At 37.3% G+C, this 19,153-nt stretch overlaps 1 protein-coding gene across 2 annotated transcripts in view; it reads right to left on the bottom strand.

Annotated features, from left to right (window-relative positions):
- Positions 1 to 222: 222 nt before the first annotated feature.
- Micu3 (mitochondrial calcium uptake family member 3) overlaps positions 223 to 19,153 on the bottom strand; it is a 76,285-nt gene continuing 57,354 nt past the window's right edge. For both annotated transcript variants that reach the window (XM_075986555.1, XM_075986556.1), the window contains 7 exons: positions 14,171 to 14,266; positions 10,655 to 10,755; positions 9,988 to 10,159; positions 7,293 to 7,401; positions 5,183 to 5,340; positions 3,675 to 3,743; positions 223 to 1,503 (listed from right to left, as the gene is read on the bottom strand). In XM_075986555.1, the coding sequence (XP_075842670.1) occupies positions 3,675 to 3,743; positions 5,183 to 5,340; positions 7,293 to 7,401; positions 9,988 to 10,159; positions 10,655 to 10,755; positions 14,171 to 14,266 (705 nt within the window). In that variant the 3' untranslated portion in view covers positions 223 to 1,503. The remainder of the gene's footprint in view (positions 1,504 to 3,674; positions 3,744 to 5,182; positions 5,341 to 7,292; positions 7,402 to 9,987; positions 10,160 to 10,654; positions 10,756 to 14,170; positions 14,267 to 19,153) is intronic.

Raw genomic sequence — 19,153 nt, 5'->3', positions numbered from 1 at the left:
TGGAAGAAGATGAATGAATCTATTAATATTTTAGATATTAGATTAATAACACATAATACATGCAATATATAAATATATTAACTTAAACTTGTTGCTTTATTTTTATAATACCCTTGTATAAACCAATTTTATCAGGTAGCCAAAGTTATATTAAGTATTCTACAATTCTTTTTCAATGTGAAAATCTAGGATTTCATTTTGCTCTTTCCCTCTTTTTCATTCTTCTTTTTCTTCTTTTTTTACTTGCAGTGTTGGGACTCAAGCCTGAGGCCCCACACACGGCAGGCGAGCACTCTGCTCCTGAGCTACTTATTCCCCAGCATCTTTATTTTGATAGGTTCTTCTAAGAGCCTAAGGGCCTCAAGCTTGTATTACAGCCCAGGCAGGCCTTAAGCTGCAACCCTCCTGGTCAGTCTCTTAAGTGGGGGTTTTCAATAGAAAGTTCTATTTTTCCTTTTAAGATATATTGTTCTGACATAATGAATTATAGAATTCATCACTAATGGCTATTTGGATCAATTTTGCATCTGGTCCTTTTGCAAGAAACAAAAGATTATCTTCTACCTAGTAAATATACATCAATCTTCTAAACCATTTATATTAGCTTTGATGCTATAGACATACATTACAATATTAAATATATTACTAATATTATTTCCGTATATTGTACTTGCAATAAGGAGCACGTTTCCCCTGTGGTAATTACCACCACCACTGTGCTGACTCCTAACATCAGCATATGACCACTAGGTTTTCTTTACAAAAAAGAAAAAAAAGCTAAATTGCTTTTTAAATAAAATACCTGAAATCCTGTTGACCTTCGTACAAAAACAAAACAAAACACACAAAGAACAGCAAAAACAAACAAAAATTTACACAAATCCAACAATGTATATTACATAAGTACTTTTAAAAGTTTAAAGTACAATGTAAACCATCATATTTAGTAAATTTTCACTTGTTTTCTGAAAATACTTCAGTGTGATTAAATACAAGGTAAATAACAGGTACTTATGAACATGTCTAAAGGCCCTAAGACAAATCAGAAGCAATATTCCTCGTCTGAAAACAGGTTCACAGCTCAAACCAGAAGGAAATGTGTTTCGGTTTTTAAGCCATCTATAGTCTATCATTCATAAATTATTTTGAAATAAAGGGCATTTCTAATAAATAAACAATCTAAACAATTGTGAAGGGAATGAAAAAGTTCAGACTTCGGTCAGTCGAGGTGCACGGTCAACTGATTACATTTAACATCTGCAGGAAGTTTTCTCTTGGTAGTACTAGGGGTCAAACCCAGGGCTACTGTTCGCAACTAGAAGGTTCAATCTTCCTCTGCTTTACGTTGACAAACTCAGTTCCAGGAAAAAATATAATTTCATAATATTTCACCTTTCCCTTTATTTTCTGCATGCTCTGACTTCACACTTGGATCCATGCTCAGAAACTTGCTTCTTGCTTTGCTCATAAATCATAATCCTTCAAACTTTGTTTTAAGAGGATCTAGTTAAAAACAAAACAAAACAAAACAAAACAAAATAAAATGCCAAAGCAATATTTATGTAATTCAAGGCAATGGCAATAATAAAAGTTTTTACAAAAATTATATGAAGCAGACATTAAAACTAATTAAAAACTGTCCATATGAAATATAAGAATCAAGTATTTAAAACACTTTAAACATTTAAAAAGCTTTTTAAAATTGTATTTATTTGTTTACTAATCTGTGTGCATGAAGGCAGCGCATGAATGTGTCATGGTGTGCACATGGAAGTCTATTATTACCTGCCATCAAGTGGGGTCAAGTCGGCTGGCTTTGGGCCAAGTGCACTTATCCACTAAGACAAGTTCATGCTTTGTTAAGAAGCTTCTTTAGTACCCGGTTTCAGAAAGGAACAGGATCGGGGTAACCAGTTTGCACTATGGTTCTGTGCACTAACACGTTATCAGTAGGCTCTGTGGGATGCTATCACAAGTAGGATGGGGACGCCATATACAGGGATGTATAAACGCAATGGCACTAAATGCTGTTCTTGTTTCGGAAGGCAATGCACAGTTCCTTAAACAGAAGTATGGAAGACCCTGGGCAGTTAAATCACAACAGCTACCTTAACAGATAAATAAGCCTGTTTGTCTCTTGAACCACTGCTTCCCAAACTGGATTCCATATACTAGATAGTATACAGTTAGGCCTCCAAACTACCTCACAGAACAGCCATCACTGCAGTTTCTTTGTAGAAAGACAAAAACCAACAGTAGCACAGGGAAAGCTGATAAAGGAGCATGGCAATGTGGCCATTTCTCTTACATTTCTCAGCTGACTGACGGTTGGTTAGTGCTGACGATTTGACAGAATCTCTTGGGAGACGTGTGAGGAGTTGTGTGGACGCGGTGTGCTGACTGGGATTTTGAACTGTGTAAATGGGCAGGGCAGGAAGCACTGCTCTCTGCTCTCTGATGGTGGAGGAGGTGTGACCAGCAGCTTTCTGCCAGGATGGAGTGAGTCCCCTCAGATTAAGAGCCAGAGTAAGCCCTTTCTCCTTAAACTGCTTTTGTTGAAGTATTTTGTCACAGTCACATGAAATATAAAGATACAAAGCAACTTCCTTTTTTCTTCTTGAAAACTGTTTACCAGTACCATATGAAACCACTTTGGGAAATATATAAAGAGCTTCAAGCTTGAGGGAAATAGTAGGAAATATAAATAAGAACACATACTCATTTCTAAGTGAGCAGCAAAACCTCCATCATGGGAACCTAACATGACTGACAAAAATTATATAGTTATTATTGATGTTTAAAAACAAAAACAACCTTCTTTAGGAGATATTTCTCTGTTTCAAACAAAACTAGGAAAGATTTCCTGAATTACTCAGGGGTACAGTTGTGAAGGCCTATAGTCCATGTACTCTGAAAGTAGGAGGATCATGACTTTAAGACCACAAAAATCAAGAGTTAGGGATGTGAACCAGTGGCAGATCAGCTGCCTTGCATGCCCAAGGCCCTAGGTTTGATTCTCAGCAATGCAGTAGATGACAAGATGACCCTACTTGTGAGACCTGAAAGAAGGACAATGCTTAGTACCTAAACTCAGTCTTTATAAAAGTAAAGCTGCCATTTTTGTAGCAATAATTTAGAACCATGCTTCCCAAACAGAGTAACACAGATTCCATAGGTGCTAAAGATCTTCTATTACACAGCACAGCTTAGATTTATCATATTGTACCTGCACAGGTACAGAACTGCAAACTTAACATAAAAGCATCCTTCCTTCCTTTTTCCTTCTTTTCATCGAGCTTGGCTTGGAACTGGATATGCAGCTGAGGATGACTCTCCTTCTTCTACCTCCAGAGTTGGGAAAAGGGGCATGCACCACTACACTTGGTTTACGTGGTTCTGGAAATCAAACCCAGAGCCTTATGCATGCCAGGTGAGCATCCTACTAACTGAGCTATGTACTCAGCTCCTGAAAATAGTTTTTAAACCACGCCGCTCTCATTAGGTGATCATTATATTTCTTTCAGCTATTTTCTTCTCTTGTGCAACATGGAATTTAACATGTGCTCTACCACTGAACTCTAGCCCTAATCGCTTCCCAGCTATTGCTTAGATGTTATAAAATATCTATTCTTAATTATTCCTGCGAAAAGTAGAATAAACATAAGTTAACATACTTATCTGCTATGAAGTTCTTTTTTCAGGCAGGATTTGAAGGTTGGATATTTCTGGACTGTTTTATAGCCCTGTGGAATAGAAGATTACAAATGTTCAAATGAATGTGAGAGAGATCCAGTACAATTTAATTCCTATGTTGAATCTAAATCTATCAGCCAAATTTATGGACACAGAGTAGGATGCTGGTTTCCAGAGGCTGGGAGGGTTTGCAGACACAGGAAGAAGTGAACCATAGGTACAAATTCCAGTCACACAGGAGGAATGCAATTTCAAGATCAATTGCATAGAACGGTGATCACAGCTAATAATCACGTGTATTTCAAAACTGCTTTATAATAGATTTAAATGCCTCAAACTATAAAGAAGCACAAGATTATATCAACTAGATTAAGATAATCCACAATGTATTCATGCAACAAGTGTGCAAACATTAGTAAAACACTATGGGAACTTAGACACACATAGAATAGTGAACGGAGACGAGACTCATGGAACTCAGAGGGAAGACCATGCCAAGGCTTCAGTGTAGTTCATATCAAATTAAACCTTGTTATTTTTGAGGAGAAATAAATGGATTTCTATATACATCCTTACAAGTGTCTGCAGAGTCAAGGGAAATGTTAACAAGCTACCACTAGGTGGCACTGAAGCACAACAGCATCTTTTCCAAGATAGCCTGGGCTTCCGGAAAGTCATTAGCAAATCTTTGAATTACAATGCTCTACTTCAAATGTTTGACTACAGCAGCTGTCAATTGAAAAGGATTTTTCTCCCCTCTCCTTCTGGAATGTCCATTAAGCACGTTAGCAATATGAACATTTATTAAACCACACTAGAGCTGAGATTTTAAAAAGCAATTTTTAGAAAAGGAAAGATGATCTCCTGTAACTTTTTAGTATGTCAAAGGAAAAATAGTAATGAAAAATTATTTTCAGTTTATTTTATACATAGGAATGTATCTGCAGTGGCTTAAGAGCCTCAGTTTCCTAAAGGAAACATTTAATGTGCAACAAGGAATAGTGATGTTTCCTTGTTTACTACCAAGTCCGAAGGCCAATGACAAGATTACATTAAAAACAACAACAAATGGCAATACCCTTTCCCCAAAACAGAAGTAAAGACATTCCCCTAATTGAATATAAAAATGAATTAAACGGGTAGTGGTGGTACATGCCTTTAATCCCAGCACTTGGGAGGCAGAGGCAGGCGGATCTCTGTGAGTTTGAGGCCAGCCTGGTCTACAAGAGCTAGTTCCAAGACAGGTTTTAAAAACATAGAGAAACCCTGTTTCAAAAAACAAAAACAAACAAAAATGAAAATTTATTATATATATTTACTTTTTTAGATTATTTTTTTATCACCTTGCATTGTTTTTGAATGTAGGTAAGGTTAATCTTAGTTTTCAAAAAAAATCATTTCATGCTTATAACCTTAAACTCTCACATAAATTCTTTTTGAACTTATATTTAAAAAGGATTATCAATAGACTTGAAATCTTCAGACTTACCCGGAATCCTCTATGGAGTCTGTCTTTCATAATTCCAATAAATTCTTTATAACTTAATTGGTCATCTTTGTCAACATCAAAAATTTTGAAGATGGTATTTACCAAATGTGGTGAAAGTTTAAGTCCAGTAGCTACGTAGACGGCACGTTTAAATTCATCTAGATAAATATCACAAAAAATGAAAAGGCAGGAAAAGGTATCTTTTTTAGTACATAATGCTAATTATTGCAAAGGCTGTAAAATGTTTTTTTTTGCTAAACATGAGCCAGGATGGGAAATAACACACGACTGCACTATCACTTAGGGAAGAGGAAGACACTGTGGTTTTAGTGAAAAGAGCAAGCGGAGACTCTATTGGGTTTATAATACACTCAATCAATGAAAGCTGAATCAACAGCTACTGTCAGCAAAAGGCTCTTGAGCAGTTAGTAAGATAAATTCCCAAGAAAGAGTTCAGATGTGAGACAAGATTCTCAGATGTAACTATTATACAAGATCTCACAAAACTTTCCAGAAAGTGCTGAGAATTTGGAGATAAGTGATTAATTCTGTCTACAATGTGGGCAAGGGAAGAGGAAAGAAAAGCACAGGCAATGATTTCAAAAGGCTGTGATGATATGGAGCTAAGCCCCACAGGACGGATGGTTTCAGCAGCGGACACAAGAGAAATGACAGGTGGGAGAATCTGAAGGAGCATGTGCTGTGAGGGAGAAGAGACCAAAGTGTTGACAATCTGCAGTCTGGCGGGGAGGTCAGGAACCTGCACACTCTCCAGCAGGCACTGGGGGAACTTGAACAGTTTGCCACAGCAGTTATAGCAAAGAAAGGTGAATTTTGTTTTAGGGGAGTCTTCCACATGTTTCAGGAATAGCTCATGAAAGGAACGCCAGTTAGGTGGCCTCTGCAAATCCCTTTAAGAAGCAATGGCCTGAGTTGGTGTGCTGACAGCAGCAAAGGAGAAAGAAGTGACACTATAAAATTCTTCCTGTTTTATAGTCCCACAAAGTAAGAAAGCAGCTCTTTGCTCTGAACCAAATAAACAGATACTAATTTCTTTTTAAAGGATATATTATTCCAGTAAGATATATTACATTTTAAGTACATGATATATTTCTATTGTTTGTGATATAAATATTTATATAAGTATCATTTGTGGAGTCATGTATATTATTTGCGATAATATATATCATTTGTGGAGACATGCCTTCCAACGTCTAAGCATATAGGTTAGAGAAAGAATGAAATATAAAAAATTGTTCAGGTTTGTCTCATTCAATGAATAAAATGATGCTGTATAACAGATGTAACGTGGGTGCTGAGTGGTTCCGAAGCTGACGGTTTGAATTCAGCCCCTCACAGTTTAATGCTCCTACACCTTCTGTGCCTTAGAGAGAAGTAACTATCATCATTTGGGGAAGAGTGTAATGTGACTTTTTCCTAGAATTTGAGAATAAAAAATTCAAAACTATAATTTGAGATCTAACATATTAGATTCTGGTAGAGGCCGGTAAACTTTCTTTACAGACACAACCACAGCACACAGCAAGAGGACATGGTTATAAGGGAGAGGATCCTAGTAAAAGGGTTTGTCCTTTTAGTCAACCCATGAGCAAAGAATGAGGGAGTCCTGAAGACATCAGTATTTGAAGTTATATGACAATTATATTTCTTTGTAAATTAAAAAAGATAATAAATTTTATATATCAGTCTCAAAACCAGTTAAAATAATTTAATGGCTAAGTGGCTCTGCTCATGCATTTTTGGTTTCTGATTAGGCAAAGATCAGTGAGAATTTGTGCAGGCTGCCATGTGTTCCCTGATGTTACCAAGTAGCCTCAAGGTTTCTTCTTAGACCTTTTACAATAAACTTTATTAGTTCTTCCTCATAATATAAAATTAAAGGCCAAAAATAAACCCAGTAAGAAATCAGCACATTCCCCTAGACTTCACATGCTTTTAAGTTTCAGAACTGATTTCCCACAGAAATTATGAAGCCAGACTTTCAGGTAAGCTGATGCATGACCAGACATATCTCACTAGCCTCTTCCAAAGTCTCTGGGAATGAGGTAGGGGCATTTTGACTTTAAAATTTTGAAGAATGATTTCTTACCTTGTCCTATGGAACGGCTTGCAAAGTTATACATATTGAGGGCTATTGCAAAGTCTTCTAAGTTGTTCAGAAATTGGAAAAATGACCTGAACTCATCAAATGTGATGCCCTATTTTGGGAAAGAAATGTGAATCAATTAGTATTGACAATTAAAGTATTAAAATAAGTGCAACACATTTAATACAGGGAAACATTAGAATGTGCAATATATTTCATAAGCAAGCACACAGGCATATTCGGACTTATTTTCATTGGGCAGCACTGCTACTCTGATAACAGGAAACTGTTCTAAGACACTGTCCTGTTAACATCAAGGGTCAACAAGTGCTGCGATAGAATAACTGGGAAAGTGCCAACTCTGACAGTCCTCTAAACACCAGTTCTTAAACCTGCAGGATACCCATAAAAACGTATTTGCTTTACATATCTATTCTTTCACATGGTTCAGCATCAGGACATGAATATGTTTATAATGACAATACAAAAATCAAGATGTTGACTAAGCATTAACTGTCACCAAATGAACTTTTTCAGTCATTCAAATGCAGCCAAGATACCTGGGAGAGGTGAGGTAGATGCAGAAAATGGCCCTGACAGGCCCAACCCAGGAGGGCACAAGACTATAAAGGAATGTGCTCATGACCACCTGCTCTGGGATGCCGTGTTCACAGGCCGCAGTTCTACCACTGGTGGTACTTCGGTTAAATAGGAACAGCATTTGAAATAAAAATAACGTATCTCAGGTTTGGATGTAATCAACCAAATTTAAAACAACTGAAAAATGTACAAGGGGAAAAAAGAGCAGAGAGCCAATGGTTCCAGCTTCCCATATCTGGCTTCAACTGCAGGGGAAGTGAAGAGGAACATGGATACGGAAGGGCTGGGTGGCTAGGGAACTAATGAGGAAGGTAGTTTTCCGGACTCTCAACTTTCAATCACTCTGAATTTCATCATTAGAATTACATCTAAGCCCCCTTTTCTTTTGGTCTACTGAGCTCTATCAGACATGACACGTACCTAACTTTCCCTTCTCATCACCTACTCTGTTCTTGATTATTATTTTTATTAGTTGCCAAAGCATTTTCTCAAATAAACTAAGCCTGTTCTGTCCCCAGGCCCTCCTTTCTAAGATACTCTTCATCCAGTTTTTGCACAGCTCACTCCATAGGCCCTGCTCAAAGGCACTTCTGAGGAACTCCAACAGCCTGCCTTCCCCATCAGTCTCCACATTCTCGGTCCTTTCCACAGCACTTAGCTTTAGCTGAAAGCTGATCTCTTTGTTTACTTAGTTTTTCTAGTAAAATATGATCCTTTGTGCCTTTAGTAAGGCCTTATATTTAATATCTGTGAATGAAAAGGAAGTGCCATTCAGATAACCAGGTTTTTTCTCTTCTGTTATTAGAGAGAAAGGGATGAGTGGGAGATGAGGGAAAGATTTAAGTAGAGTACAGTGGAAGAATCACTTGCTTAGAGAGTCTTGGATAAGTGTCCAACGTCCTTAGTTTCTCCATTTCTAAAAGAAATCTGCCAACACCTGCAAGGTTGTTCTGAGAGATGATGCAAGAATCCAGAACAAGCAATCACCATGCGATAACAATTGTAGAGATACTTCCACAAACTGGGCTTGCAGAAAAGCTGAATTTAACTTTAGATTTTTTATTCTGAAATAATTTTAGATATAGAATTAATTTACAAAAACTATAAAAAGTTTCTATAAAGTCATCCTGCAATTTGACCTTCTAAGTTAGTTTCACAGATTAAAAGCCCTATAAAGTATTTCATAGCTTGAATAGCACAATTTACGATTTTTATTTCAAGAGAATTATCTACTGGTTAAAAAAAAATCCAACTTAGTGGGTAAAACAGATAAAACTCCTTTGATTAAAAGATAATGCAAAGTAAAAGCCAAATGCATGGTCCTTTTTTTTCTTCTTCTCATTCCTTAGGTCAGTCTGAGAATTGTTACAACTGTCACAATGTGTCCACTCTAAACACACTCAAACTATTTGCAAGTTTTCTTGAACAGTTTAACCTGATCCTTCCATAAACAAACAGAAGGCAATAGATCCCAAACATCCCAGGCTTAAAGGGAGACTTGTTACAGCAGTTTCTATTGGGTTGCAATGAAGCATTCAAATACCACTAGACAATGCAACTGCTCAAAAGGGCGGGCACCACACTGGCCACCAAGCAAACACACAAGGAGTCGCCCTGGGTTCCTAACTATTCATGGCATCCAAATCTGTTGAAAAGCCTCATTTCAAATGCAGATAAGATCACCCACTCATCAATGGCACTGTTCTAATGACCTTTTACTAGAGGTGCTCCACAAGTAAACAGAGGGTGACAGAAATAATGTCAACATCAGCTGCCTTACATGGTTTGGAACTAGTCAAACTATCTAACTCACCAGAATTCTTCTGGAAAATAATAACAGTCATAATTTGAAAAAAACAAAGTAACTAATAGTCTTAAAGATTTTTCAGTATTTCTAAGAATATGATCTCTACTTGAATTCAAAATTAACAGGCCTTGGCATACAGAGGGAACGAATGATATATATCCAAAATAGTTTTTAATTCACAGAGGAGTTACATTAATAAAATCATTTAATAAATCTATACAAAATACCATTTATTAGATAATGTGTTTCAAGATAATAGATGTAACAAAATGAAGATAAGGGGTTAAACACCTTTTCTTCAGGTATACTGTAGCGCACATTTTCCAAAAATATTGATGTATTTTCCACATTAGTATACCGTAGAAGAATATGGGCAAAATCTTCTTCACTGATAGTATTCATTCCATTAGAGTAGGAAAGAAATTCTATTTCTAGAACTTCTGTTTGTAGGTTATCCATAAATCTGTGGTAAAATAATGAAAAATAAACAAGGTAAATGATCAAATGTTTACTGCACATTTAATTATAGGAAATAATTTAATTATGTAACGTCTCAAAGTTTCCAAGGTGGAGAGGGATTACTGCTCTGAGCTGTGGTCACAGAGCTGAACCTGAACACACAGCTTCTCTTTCGGGCTGGAGCCTGCTTGTCCACAGAATGGCTACAGCACCTCATTGGGTAGAAAGGGTATTGGCCGTTATTATTGCGGCTTACTGAGGCTGAGGAATTAATGAGCAATTTTCTTCTAAAAACACAAGACATAATAATTTATATGTATTTATTTTTTATTTTTCGGTGACTGTGTGCCATAAATACAGGCAGTGACAGCAGTGGCAGTGGGTACTACACGGAGTACCTTCTGTGAAGACCAGCGTGGCTCAGTGCCACTGACCAGATGATTCCCCGAGATCCCTTGACGTTAGCAGTCTAATAATTTTCAACAGAAATTTAGCTCACCTATAAAAATCTTCAAAGTTGAGCTCAGCTTTTCCTTTCTTTCCAAAAAAGTGTACCAGAAGTGTAGTGTCTGCTACTAAGCTTGTGATGTCATCAGCACGCTTAAAAACATAATTTAAAATTAGCAGTAAAAAGAAAAACAAAGCAAAATAGGATATTCACTATCTCCCAAGTATGTTATCAGACTATAAACCAAGAGGGGCAGCAGAGATGCTCAGTGGTCACGAACACTTGTTGTTCTTCCAGAGGACACAGCAGCTCATCTGCACGGGCACAGGTCCACACATGGTGCACACATATACATGCAGGCCCGACAATTTTATATAAACATAAACACATCGGAAAACCCCAAAATGTAAAGGTCCAAACATTAAAACGAAGAGCAAAGGTACAGTCATGAATGCAACTAGGACTAAAGTGGTCCAATTCCAAAAACAGGAATCTGAGCAGTATTGACCTTTATCTCTAAAATATTAAAGTCATAGTTTTATTTTAAAATTATTCTATCTGAAGCTATTATGTTGGTCACAGGATACCTAGACTTTATATTATCTAAAATAGTTCAGTTATTCAGAAATCATTCAATTATGCTGCTTTTATTTAATTAGTTAGGATTTTTTAAACAACATGAAAAATTCATTCAAAAGAGGGATATTCTCCAAAAATTCTGATTATATGGAGATGACAGAGAATGAACCCAAACTTTTATAAAACAGCTTCCTTTAGCCATGTTTATTATATAACAACTAATTTTTTTAAAATGTCATAATACATTTAGAAAGAGGAACTAGAGTAGTAATTTATCACTATACTTTTTTCAAAGAAAACCATCATGTAATTTTTAAATGGTCAAAAAGTTAATTTCACAGGATTTCCCCTTCTTTACTCAACTTAATAAACTACATCTCCACAAACAAAATTCTACTGTGTCTGACTACAGCCCTCACAAACCCGAACTGTTTTATGCAGCTCCCACTTCAGAGCTTCGCTAGCCTTTCCCTCTTCTTCCCCTTCCTTCTCTACTTTGTAAATTCAAATGATCACAAAGCTCCACCGTTAAACAGCTGTGCACTCTGCTGAGTGTGCAGCTGAAATGTGCTCATCACAAGTCAGGAAGCAGAGTGGTTGCCTGTCACTCATTGTCCACTGGTACATTTGGGTAACAGTTACATTAGCTGGGAAGAGCTCAGAGGGAGTGGGACATAGTGTAGAGGTGTGAGGTATTGGTCAGTGGCAGTGTGTGTTAGCACGACTCAGTCCTAGCACCAGTTCTAAACACACAAAAAGTTATTTTAAATTTCAAAATTTGTATAAAATACAAATTCATTAAAGCTATAAAAAAATAAAGTTTTAAGACAGTCTTTTAACAAAGTCTATTGATTACAATGTGAAAATAACCTTAATCTCCAGCAAAGGCAAATTGTCAAACATAATATAATTAAGTTTCTAAATAATCCAATGGATAAGTAGAATTTACAGTACAAAATATTAAATTTCATTTGTAAAAATCAAAATAATTTTAAGAATACTGGTACTGACAAACTGATTTCAGTACCTGTACAATATACCTGTCATATTATTTTGGTCAGAAATTAGTGCCAGCTGTGACATATGCAAATTTTCTTTATGTAATTTTACAGTAATTTTAAAAACATGGTTTCTCTATAATTTAAAATTATAGAGTTGTGAAATGATAAATGAGAAGCTAAGATCGAAGTTACCTAAAATATCTTAAGAACTGTGTATTATATGTAATGAAGAAATACATATGCAAATTTCTATGCTTTCCTTCTGACTCAGTTTGAATGTTGAAATAATTCTGTCATATTAATATCAATAGTAACATGAGAAATTATAATAAGTTGTGACTTATAGTTAACTTTCTTTTCTATAATGTAGGGGTGCAGCAACAGAGATAATCTCCAAATTAGGCCCCACTTCAAACTTTAAAGAGAAAATCAAAAGAAGTCACAAATGTATTGGAATCAATGTTAGATGTCTTTCGACACTATCTACCTAATGTTTTTAAGGCAGGGTCTTTCAGTGAATCTGGCTTTGTCAATGCAGCAAGACTGCCTGGCCAGCAGGCAGCAGCTACTATCCTCATCTCCTCCTCCTCTGCTGGCACTAAAGAATAGAGAATGTAATTCCTTCATCTCTAATGTCAGAATTGTAGTTTTTAGAACAGCCTTCCCACTTCCAACCCTTCCGTATCTTAGAAAGTTCCCATAACAACAGAGGACAGGTTGGGACTCAAGGCCTGGTGCATCCTGTTTTCTGGATGTCCCTCCACTGGGGCTGGGGCATGTGTGCGTGTCCTGAAGCCACTCAGGAGCCAGAGCATCACAACTTCTAGCTCAAGAACCCCTGAGCTATGGCTCGTGGTTGTAAGTTATTCTGTCTTCAACGCCATTGTCACCCAGCTCTGCGAACAGGGCTTAGACAATGGGAAGAGAAGACGAAACTCCTGATCCAGACCTGAGAGCAGTGGTCACAAGTGACACCACTGTGCCCCTCCCCTTGCTAGCCGCCGGCTTTCTCATTGCCGACATCATGTCTTCCCTTCTGTGATCATCACCTGAAGAGAGAGACTAATGGGCTCACTGATCAGCTCTATGTTCTATGGTGATTCCATTTTAGTCACAACCTCCCAAGGACTTTCCTGAACTATTGTAAAATAATAAAGTGTTATTTTCGGAATGAAAAAAAAAAGAATAGAGAATGTGCCTCTGTGCCAGCCCTTCCCATGGATGTATGATGGCTGAGCTTGGGTCCTCATGCTTGCGTGCCAAGTACGCCAACACTGAATCATAGTTAGAAAGGAAATTAGATGTCAAGTTTATATTACAGACTTAAAGCCTATTGATGGAAGCACTACATGAATAGGAGAGGAGAGGCAGTCCATCCTGAGTGCAGCGCTAAAGTGTCCATAGACATCAAGTTCAAACAATAATACAACAGAATCTGAGCTGGCTTGATTCTTATTTAAACATGGACTGGCAATCTTAAGTAATACAATGGTCAACAACTTCTCCATTCCTTGACTGAATGTTTCTATCACACCACTGGACACTTTGTATCCCTGCCCTTGTTAAACTGTTCACTATTAGTTGGAGAAGTTTAATTGTTTAAAACTAACATAAGAGCCAGCCATCTTTTATAAGTGAAGCATTTTAGTATTTCATATAACACTGTAATGTTGTAGGATAAACAGTTTCAGTGAATTTACAAATCTGTGCTACTATTTCAACTTTCTAGTCCTTAATTAAGTTGGAAAGTTATGCTCTATATATGAAAAAGGTCAATTAACCCAGATAGTAATAACAGGCATCTCTTGTCAGTATAATGAATATATTAAAATACTCTTTCTATACAGTAATTATATATGGCACATAGTACTTATCAATTTACTAAAAAAATGGAACATTTTTTGCTTCATTTTGTGAGTCTAAAACCAAATGTAGATTAGATTAACAAAATGGCAAGTGCAAGGACCACGTGGAGGCTTCATTGTACCTCTGCGAGGTCTGAAAAGAGTGCTTGGCTTGTGTTACGTCTCAGGGTATCCCAGTAGCTCCTGGAGACGAGTTCCTCGGCATCTGTTTTAAGTACCTGTAGAAGTTTTAAGAACAACATCATAAATCTAAGAATTGTCACAGTGAATGGCAACCTACATGCTGTATGTCTCTTTTAGCCGAGAGAAGAGAGCCCATCAACTTACCTCCACTGTTGCTCGGCTTCACACAACAGTATTATATTACGCAGCTAACAGACCCATGGTGCTCTCAGGGATGAAATGGTATATAACCTGTTTCTAAGCACAATGTGGCTATGTCAAAAAGAATCAAATTCTTCAATCTCATCTGTCTCTTTGTTGAGACATATATTAACTTCTACAAAAGTATGACATGAAGATTTTATTTACACTTTGTGTGAAGAGGTAAATGGAGATTTTTGTAAATTTATGGTAACCTATTAAATGCCTATCTAATTTAAAAATTAGTTGTTTTACCATTCATCTCATTGGACTAACAAAATCAAAATAAACATATCCATACCTTATAGATACAAACTTTAATACAAAGCTTGTAAAAATATATACATCACATGTTGAAAACCTGTTCCAGGATTTGACATCTGTGTCTACTATGAAAGGGAAGGTATATTAATGCTTACTAGGGCAGGGCACTCACGTTCATCTCGTTATTGGCTGGTGTGATGGTATTTCTAAGGTTAAAAACTACAAGTCTAACCTGAAACTCTAAACAAAAATAATTAAAATCAGCTTCTGTCTGGATATTCAATGAATACTGAAGTTATCAGGCTTACAGATCTTTTGGTTACAGAGAAGAAAATTTACTATGGCAGGATAGTAGAACTTTTTTCCTTTTCTTCTGTCTCACTTTTCAAAAGGCAGGTGGTATCAGTGAGGTGTGTGCATGTGGTTATTCCCAGATACTTTAGAGTTCAGGACAGGAGACTGTTAGATCCTAAAAGTCCAAGGCCTGATTGGACAGGATAGTGAGACTGTCTCAGGCAAATAGACAGAAAATCCGAAGGTAATATTAAAACTATAGCATGCACTAGGAATAGTTCAAAGGTATTTTTCTAATTTTAGCTAGCTTCATAATTAACTAGACAACACTGTCCACTGCTAATAATTTGTTGATAATGAAGTATTCTTTAGCTGGAAACAGGTAACAGACATACATGCTGTGTGTCCACGTGGTCCCAGAATCCATGTGACAAGGATCTGTCATTACTGCTTTTTCTAACTTAGTTGATGGCAATCAGTTACAAACTATGCCAGGAAAACTGGCTAAATACAAAAGTAGCACAGTGCATTTTCCTTATAGATGCTAGATTAACAACGGGCTCATTGTATTGACATATTTTCAACATTTTTGCATTTTATCTGCCACTTAGAACATTAAACCATGATCTTTAAAAAAGGTTTATTAAACCTACTGAACTAGAAAATATGGCTTATTGGCCCTATCACAAGAGCTAACAGTAGCAACTTTGTGAATTCATGTTTTTACATGTGTAGAAAAGAAGCAACTTTATGAGGTTAGAGCAATACTTTGCGTACATGGCAGGGTATCAACTTTTTGCTTCTTTCAGCTTCCCTATAGTTACAATACTAGAAAATTTATATTTGTCTGTATATTTTTACTACTTTAAAATATGACAGCTATACAGACCCCTCAGAGCTTTTCTTAATTCTTCACTTAGCTTGAGTCTAAATCATGTTAAAACATGAGTTTGTAGAATGTTGTAACTGTCTCTATTTTCTGTTTTATACCATCTTTTAAAATATAATGCATCTAAGATCCAGTATTTTCACAGCTATTATTATTGCAAATAAAATATGCAGTATCCTCACTGATGCCCATGTGTCTGCTCTCAAGCTAGCATTTAATTTTTAACAAATAACTTTTTTTGAATTGTGAAATATTTTAATTAAACTGGATCTTTTTTTTTATTGAGAAAAGGAAAAAAAAAACAAGTTTCCGCCTCCTCCCAGCCTCCCATTTCCCTCCCCCTCCTCCCACCCTTCTCCCCCTCCCCCTACTCCTCTTCCCCTCCCTCTCCAGTCCAAAGAGCAGTCAGGGTTCCCTGCCCTGTGTAAAGTCCAAGGTCCTCCCCCCTCCGTCCATGTCTAGGAAGGTGAACATCCAAACTGGCTAGGCTCCCACAAAGCCAGCACATTAAGTAGGATCAAAACCCCGTGCCATTGTCCTTGGCTTCTCATCAGCCCTCATTGTTCGCCATGTTCAGAGAGTCCGGTTTTATCTCATGCTTTTTCAGTCATAGTCCAGCTGGCCTTGGTGAGCTCCCAATAGATCAGTCCCACTGTCTCAGTGGGTGGGGGTGGGGTGGGATGGGGGTAAGGGGAGATGGGGAGAGAAAAGGGAGAAGGGGAGGATGAGGGGAACTTGGGGAAAAAGGATGACTGGGATAAAGGAAGGTTGGATAGGGGAGCACGGAAGCACAATTCTTAGTTAAGGGAGCCACCTTAGGGTTGGCAAGAGACTTGAACCTAGAATGGCTCCCAGGAGCCTAAGGCGATGTCCCCAGTTAGTTCCTTGGGCAGCTGAGGATAGGGAACCTGAAATGACCCTATCCTATAGCAATACTGACGAATATCTTGCATATCACCATAGAACCTTCATCTGGTGATGGATGGAGATAGAGACAGAGACCCACACTGGAGCACTGGACTGAGCTCCCAAGGTCCCAATGAGGAGCAGAAGGAGGGAGAACATTAACAAATAACTTTAATGATACAATTAAGCATGAATGTTTGTAACATGCAAAACTAGCAGGAATATTTAACAGAAGAAAAAATATAAATAGACTCTGCAATAAAGCCATTTTCCTTGGACTTCCCAAAAGGCAGGGCACCCTGACTTCTCTTAGGACTGGAGAGCAAGGGGGAGTGGGAAGGGAAGAATGGGAGGAAAATGGGAGGATGTGAGGAGGTGGAAATTTTAAATAAATAAATTAATTAATTAAAAAAGAAGCTTAAACTAGAATATAAAAGGAAGAAATACAGAGCATTTAATATCAGAATATAGGTATATAGATTAAAGAAAGATACACAATGTACAACCGGGCACTAAATGATGATAAAGAGAAAGCCCCGAGGCCTTTGTGTAAAATAGGCAGCATGCAAAGGCTTCTTGAAGACATCTCATTGTGTGACCTCAGCTTTCAGCCTTGCACCAGTGGAACAAGTGTGGACTTTCATTAAAAGAGACTGTTCAAAAGAACTTCTAAAAAGGATGGAACAGGCAAATGATGTTCTACCTCCTAAGCCTGATTGATAGCTATGACTATCTATATATTTTGGTCAAAACTCTGAGGTTAAGAATTAATGGAATTTCTCAAACTTTGCAGATTTAAGAATTTCTAAGTTTTTTTTTCTGTCAAAGCAGGGTCCTATTCATGTAATTCTCACTGATATCTGTGATAGGAAGAAAGAGTGCAGAGAAGAAGGAAAGAAAGGTCAAAGGAAGTTCTGAAGAAAGACTAACTTAGAGATAATGATCTGTCACTATGGTAAGCAAAATTACTCCCCAAAGCTAGCCATGACCAAAGAGCAAGTACTTCACATACTAACCCACAACAAACCAAGTAAAACTGTCTTTCTATTTTGTGCTGCTGTAGCAAATGTGGCAAGCAAGTAAGCAAACAACAAAAATACCCCAGAGTCATGGAACTGTAATTTAATGCTGTGTTAGACTAGTTTTTCACCTGGTCTGTCAAACTTTCAGAGAGAAGCTAACAGACAGGGAAGACAAAATGAGTGTCCCTGAAAGTTCCAGAAAGCAGTAACAGAGAAAGATGGAAAATCCATTTGGGTAACGGCAGTGAATTCTCAATAATAAAGGGGAGACAACAATTCCATTTTTGAAACTCAACAAATCTCACCAAAGAGAAAAGCAGAGCAGAAAGGCTCCCTTCAGCAAGACTACGGAAAAAAGACAAAGACGGCTTAGAATGGCAATCTGCTACACTCAGTGGAGTCAATGTTGTCCCACCATCATCAGAGAAGATTCCTCCTGAGGCAGATGGGAACGAATATAGACCCACAGTCAGACAATATACAGAGAGTGAGACCTTTGCACACTCTATCCTACAAAAGGATGCTATCAAAACTAACACAGCCTTCTGTTTGCTTGTCTTGTCCAATTCTGATGTGTTAGTTTTTGTTTTATCTTATTATATTATATTTTATTATTATTCCTTAAAAGCCTGTATGTTATCTAATAAGAGAGAGAAACGGCGTTAATCCAGACAGGAGGGAAGTGGGGGAGGAGGAACTGGGAGAAGTAGAGGGAGGGGAAACTGTAATCAGGATATATTATATGATTATATGAGAAGAAATCTATTTTCAATAAAAGGGGGGAGGAGACCCAGGTCACCTACAAAATAACAATAATTACATCCAGAGTTGACCTTTTAATTTCAATTATAGAAGTAAAAAATCAGTGTATAAATTTTATCATTACATGCTGAGAAGTGTACGTTAAATTAGAAAAAAGACATTTTCAAAGAGAGGTTTTGTTTGTTTTCATTTGGCTGTGATGTGTATTGAACCCAGGGTCATAGACATGCTAAATAAAATTCAATGGTATAGTTACCATTGAACTATATTGCTAAATCATCATTTTCTTTTTTAATTTACAAAGGGACTCGCTCTTGAATGCATTTTATGAGATTAGATTACAAAGGTTAGAAAGCAGTGAGATTAGCGATGTGGTCTGGTGTCCGCATATACACATGTGGGAATGTACATACGCATAGGGCAGACACACCATCAGTTATCTTCCTGCTTCCCTCCCCACCTTATATTGAGAAAGACGCTGTACCTGGACTTCATCAGCTTTGTTAGACTGGCTGGCCCATGAGCTTCAGGGACCATCTACTCTTGTCCCACATCCCCTAGTGCTGGGGTTACAGACATGTCCCACCTACTTAGCCTTTATGTGG

Source organism: Microtus pennsylvanicus, chromosome 9, assembly GCF_037038515.1.
Source record: "Microtus pennsylvanicus isolate mMicPen1 chromosome 9, mMicPen1.hap1, whole genome shotgun sequence".
NCBI lineage: Eukaryota > Metazoa > Chordata > Mammalia > Rodentia > Cricetidae > Microtus > Microtus pennsylvanicus.
Note: the sequence above shows the minus strand (reverse complement) of the source record. Positions and strands in the feature narration are given on the sequence as shown.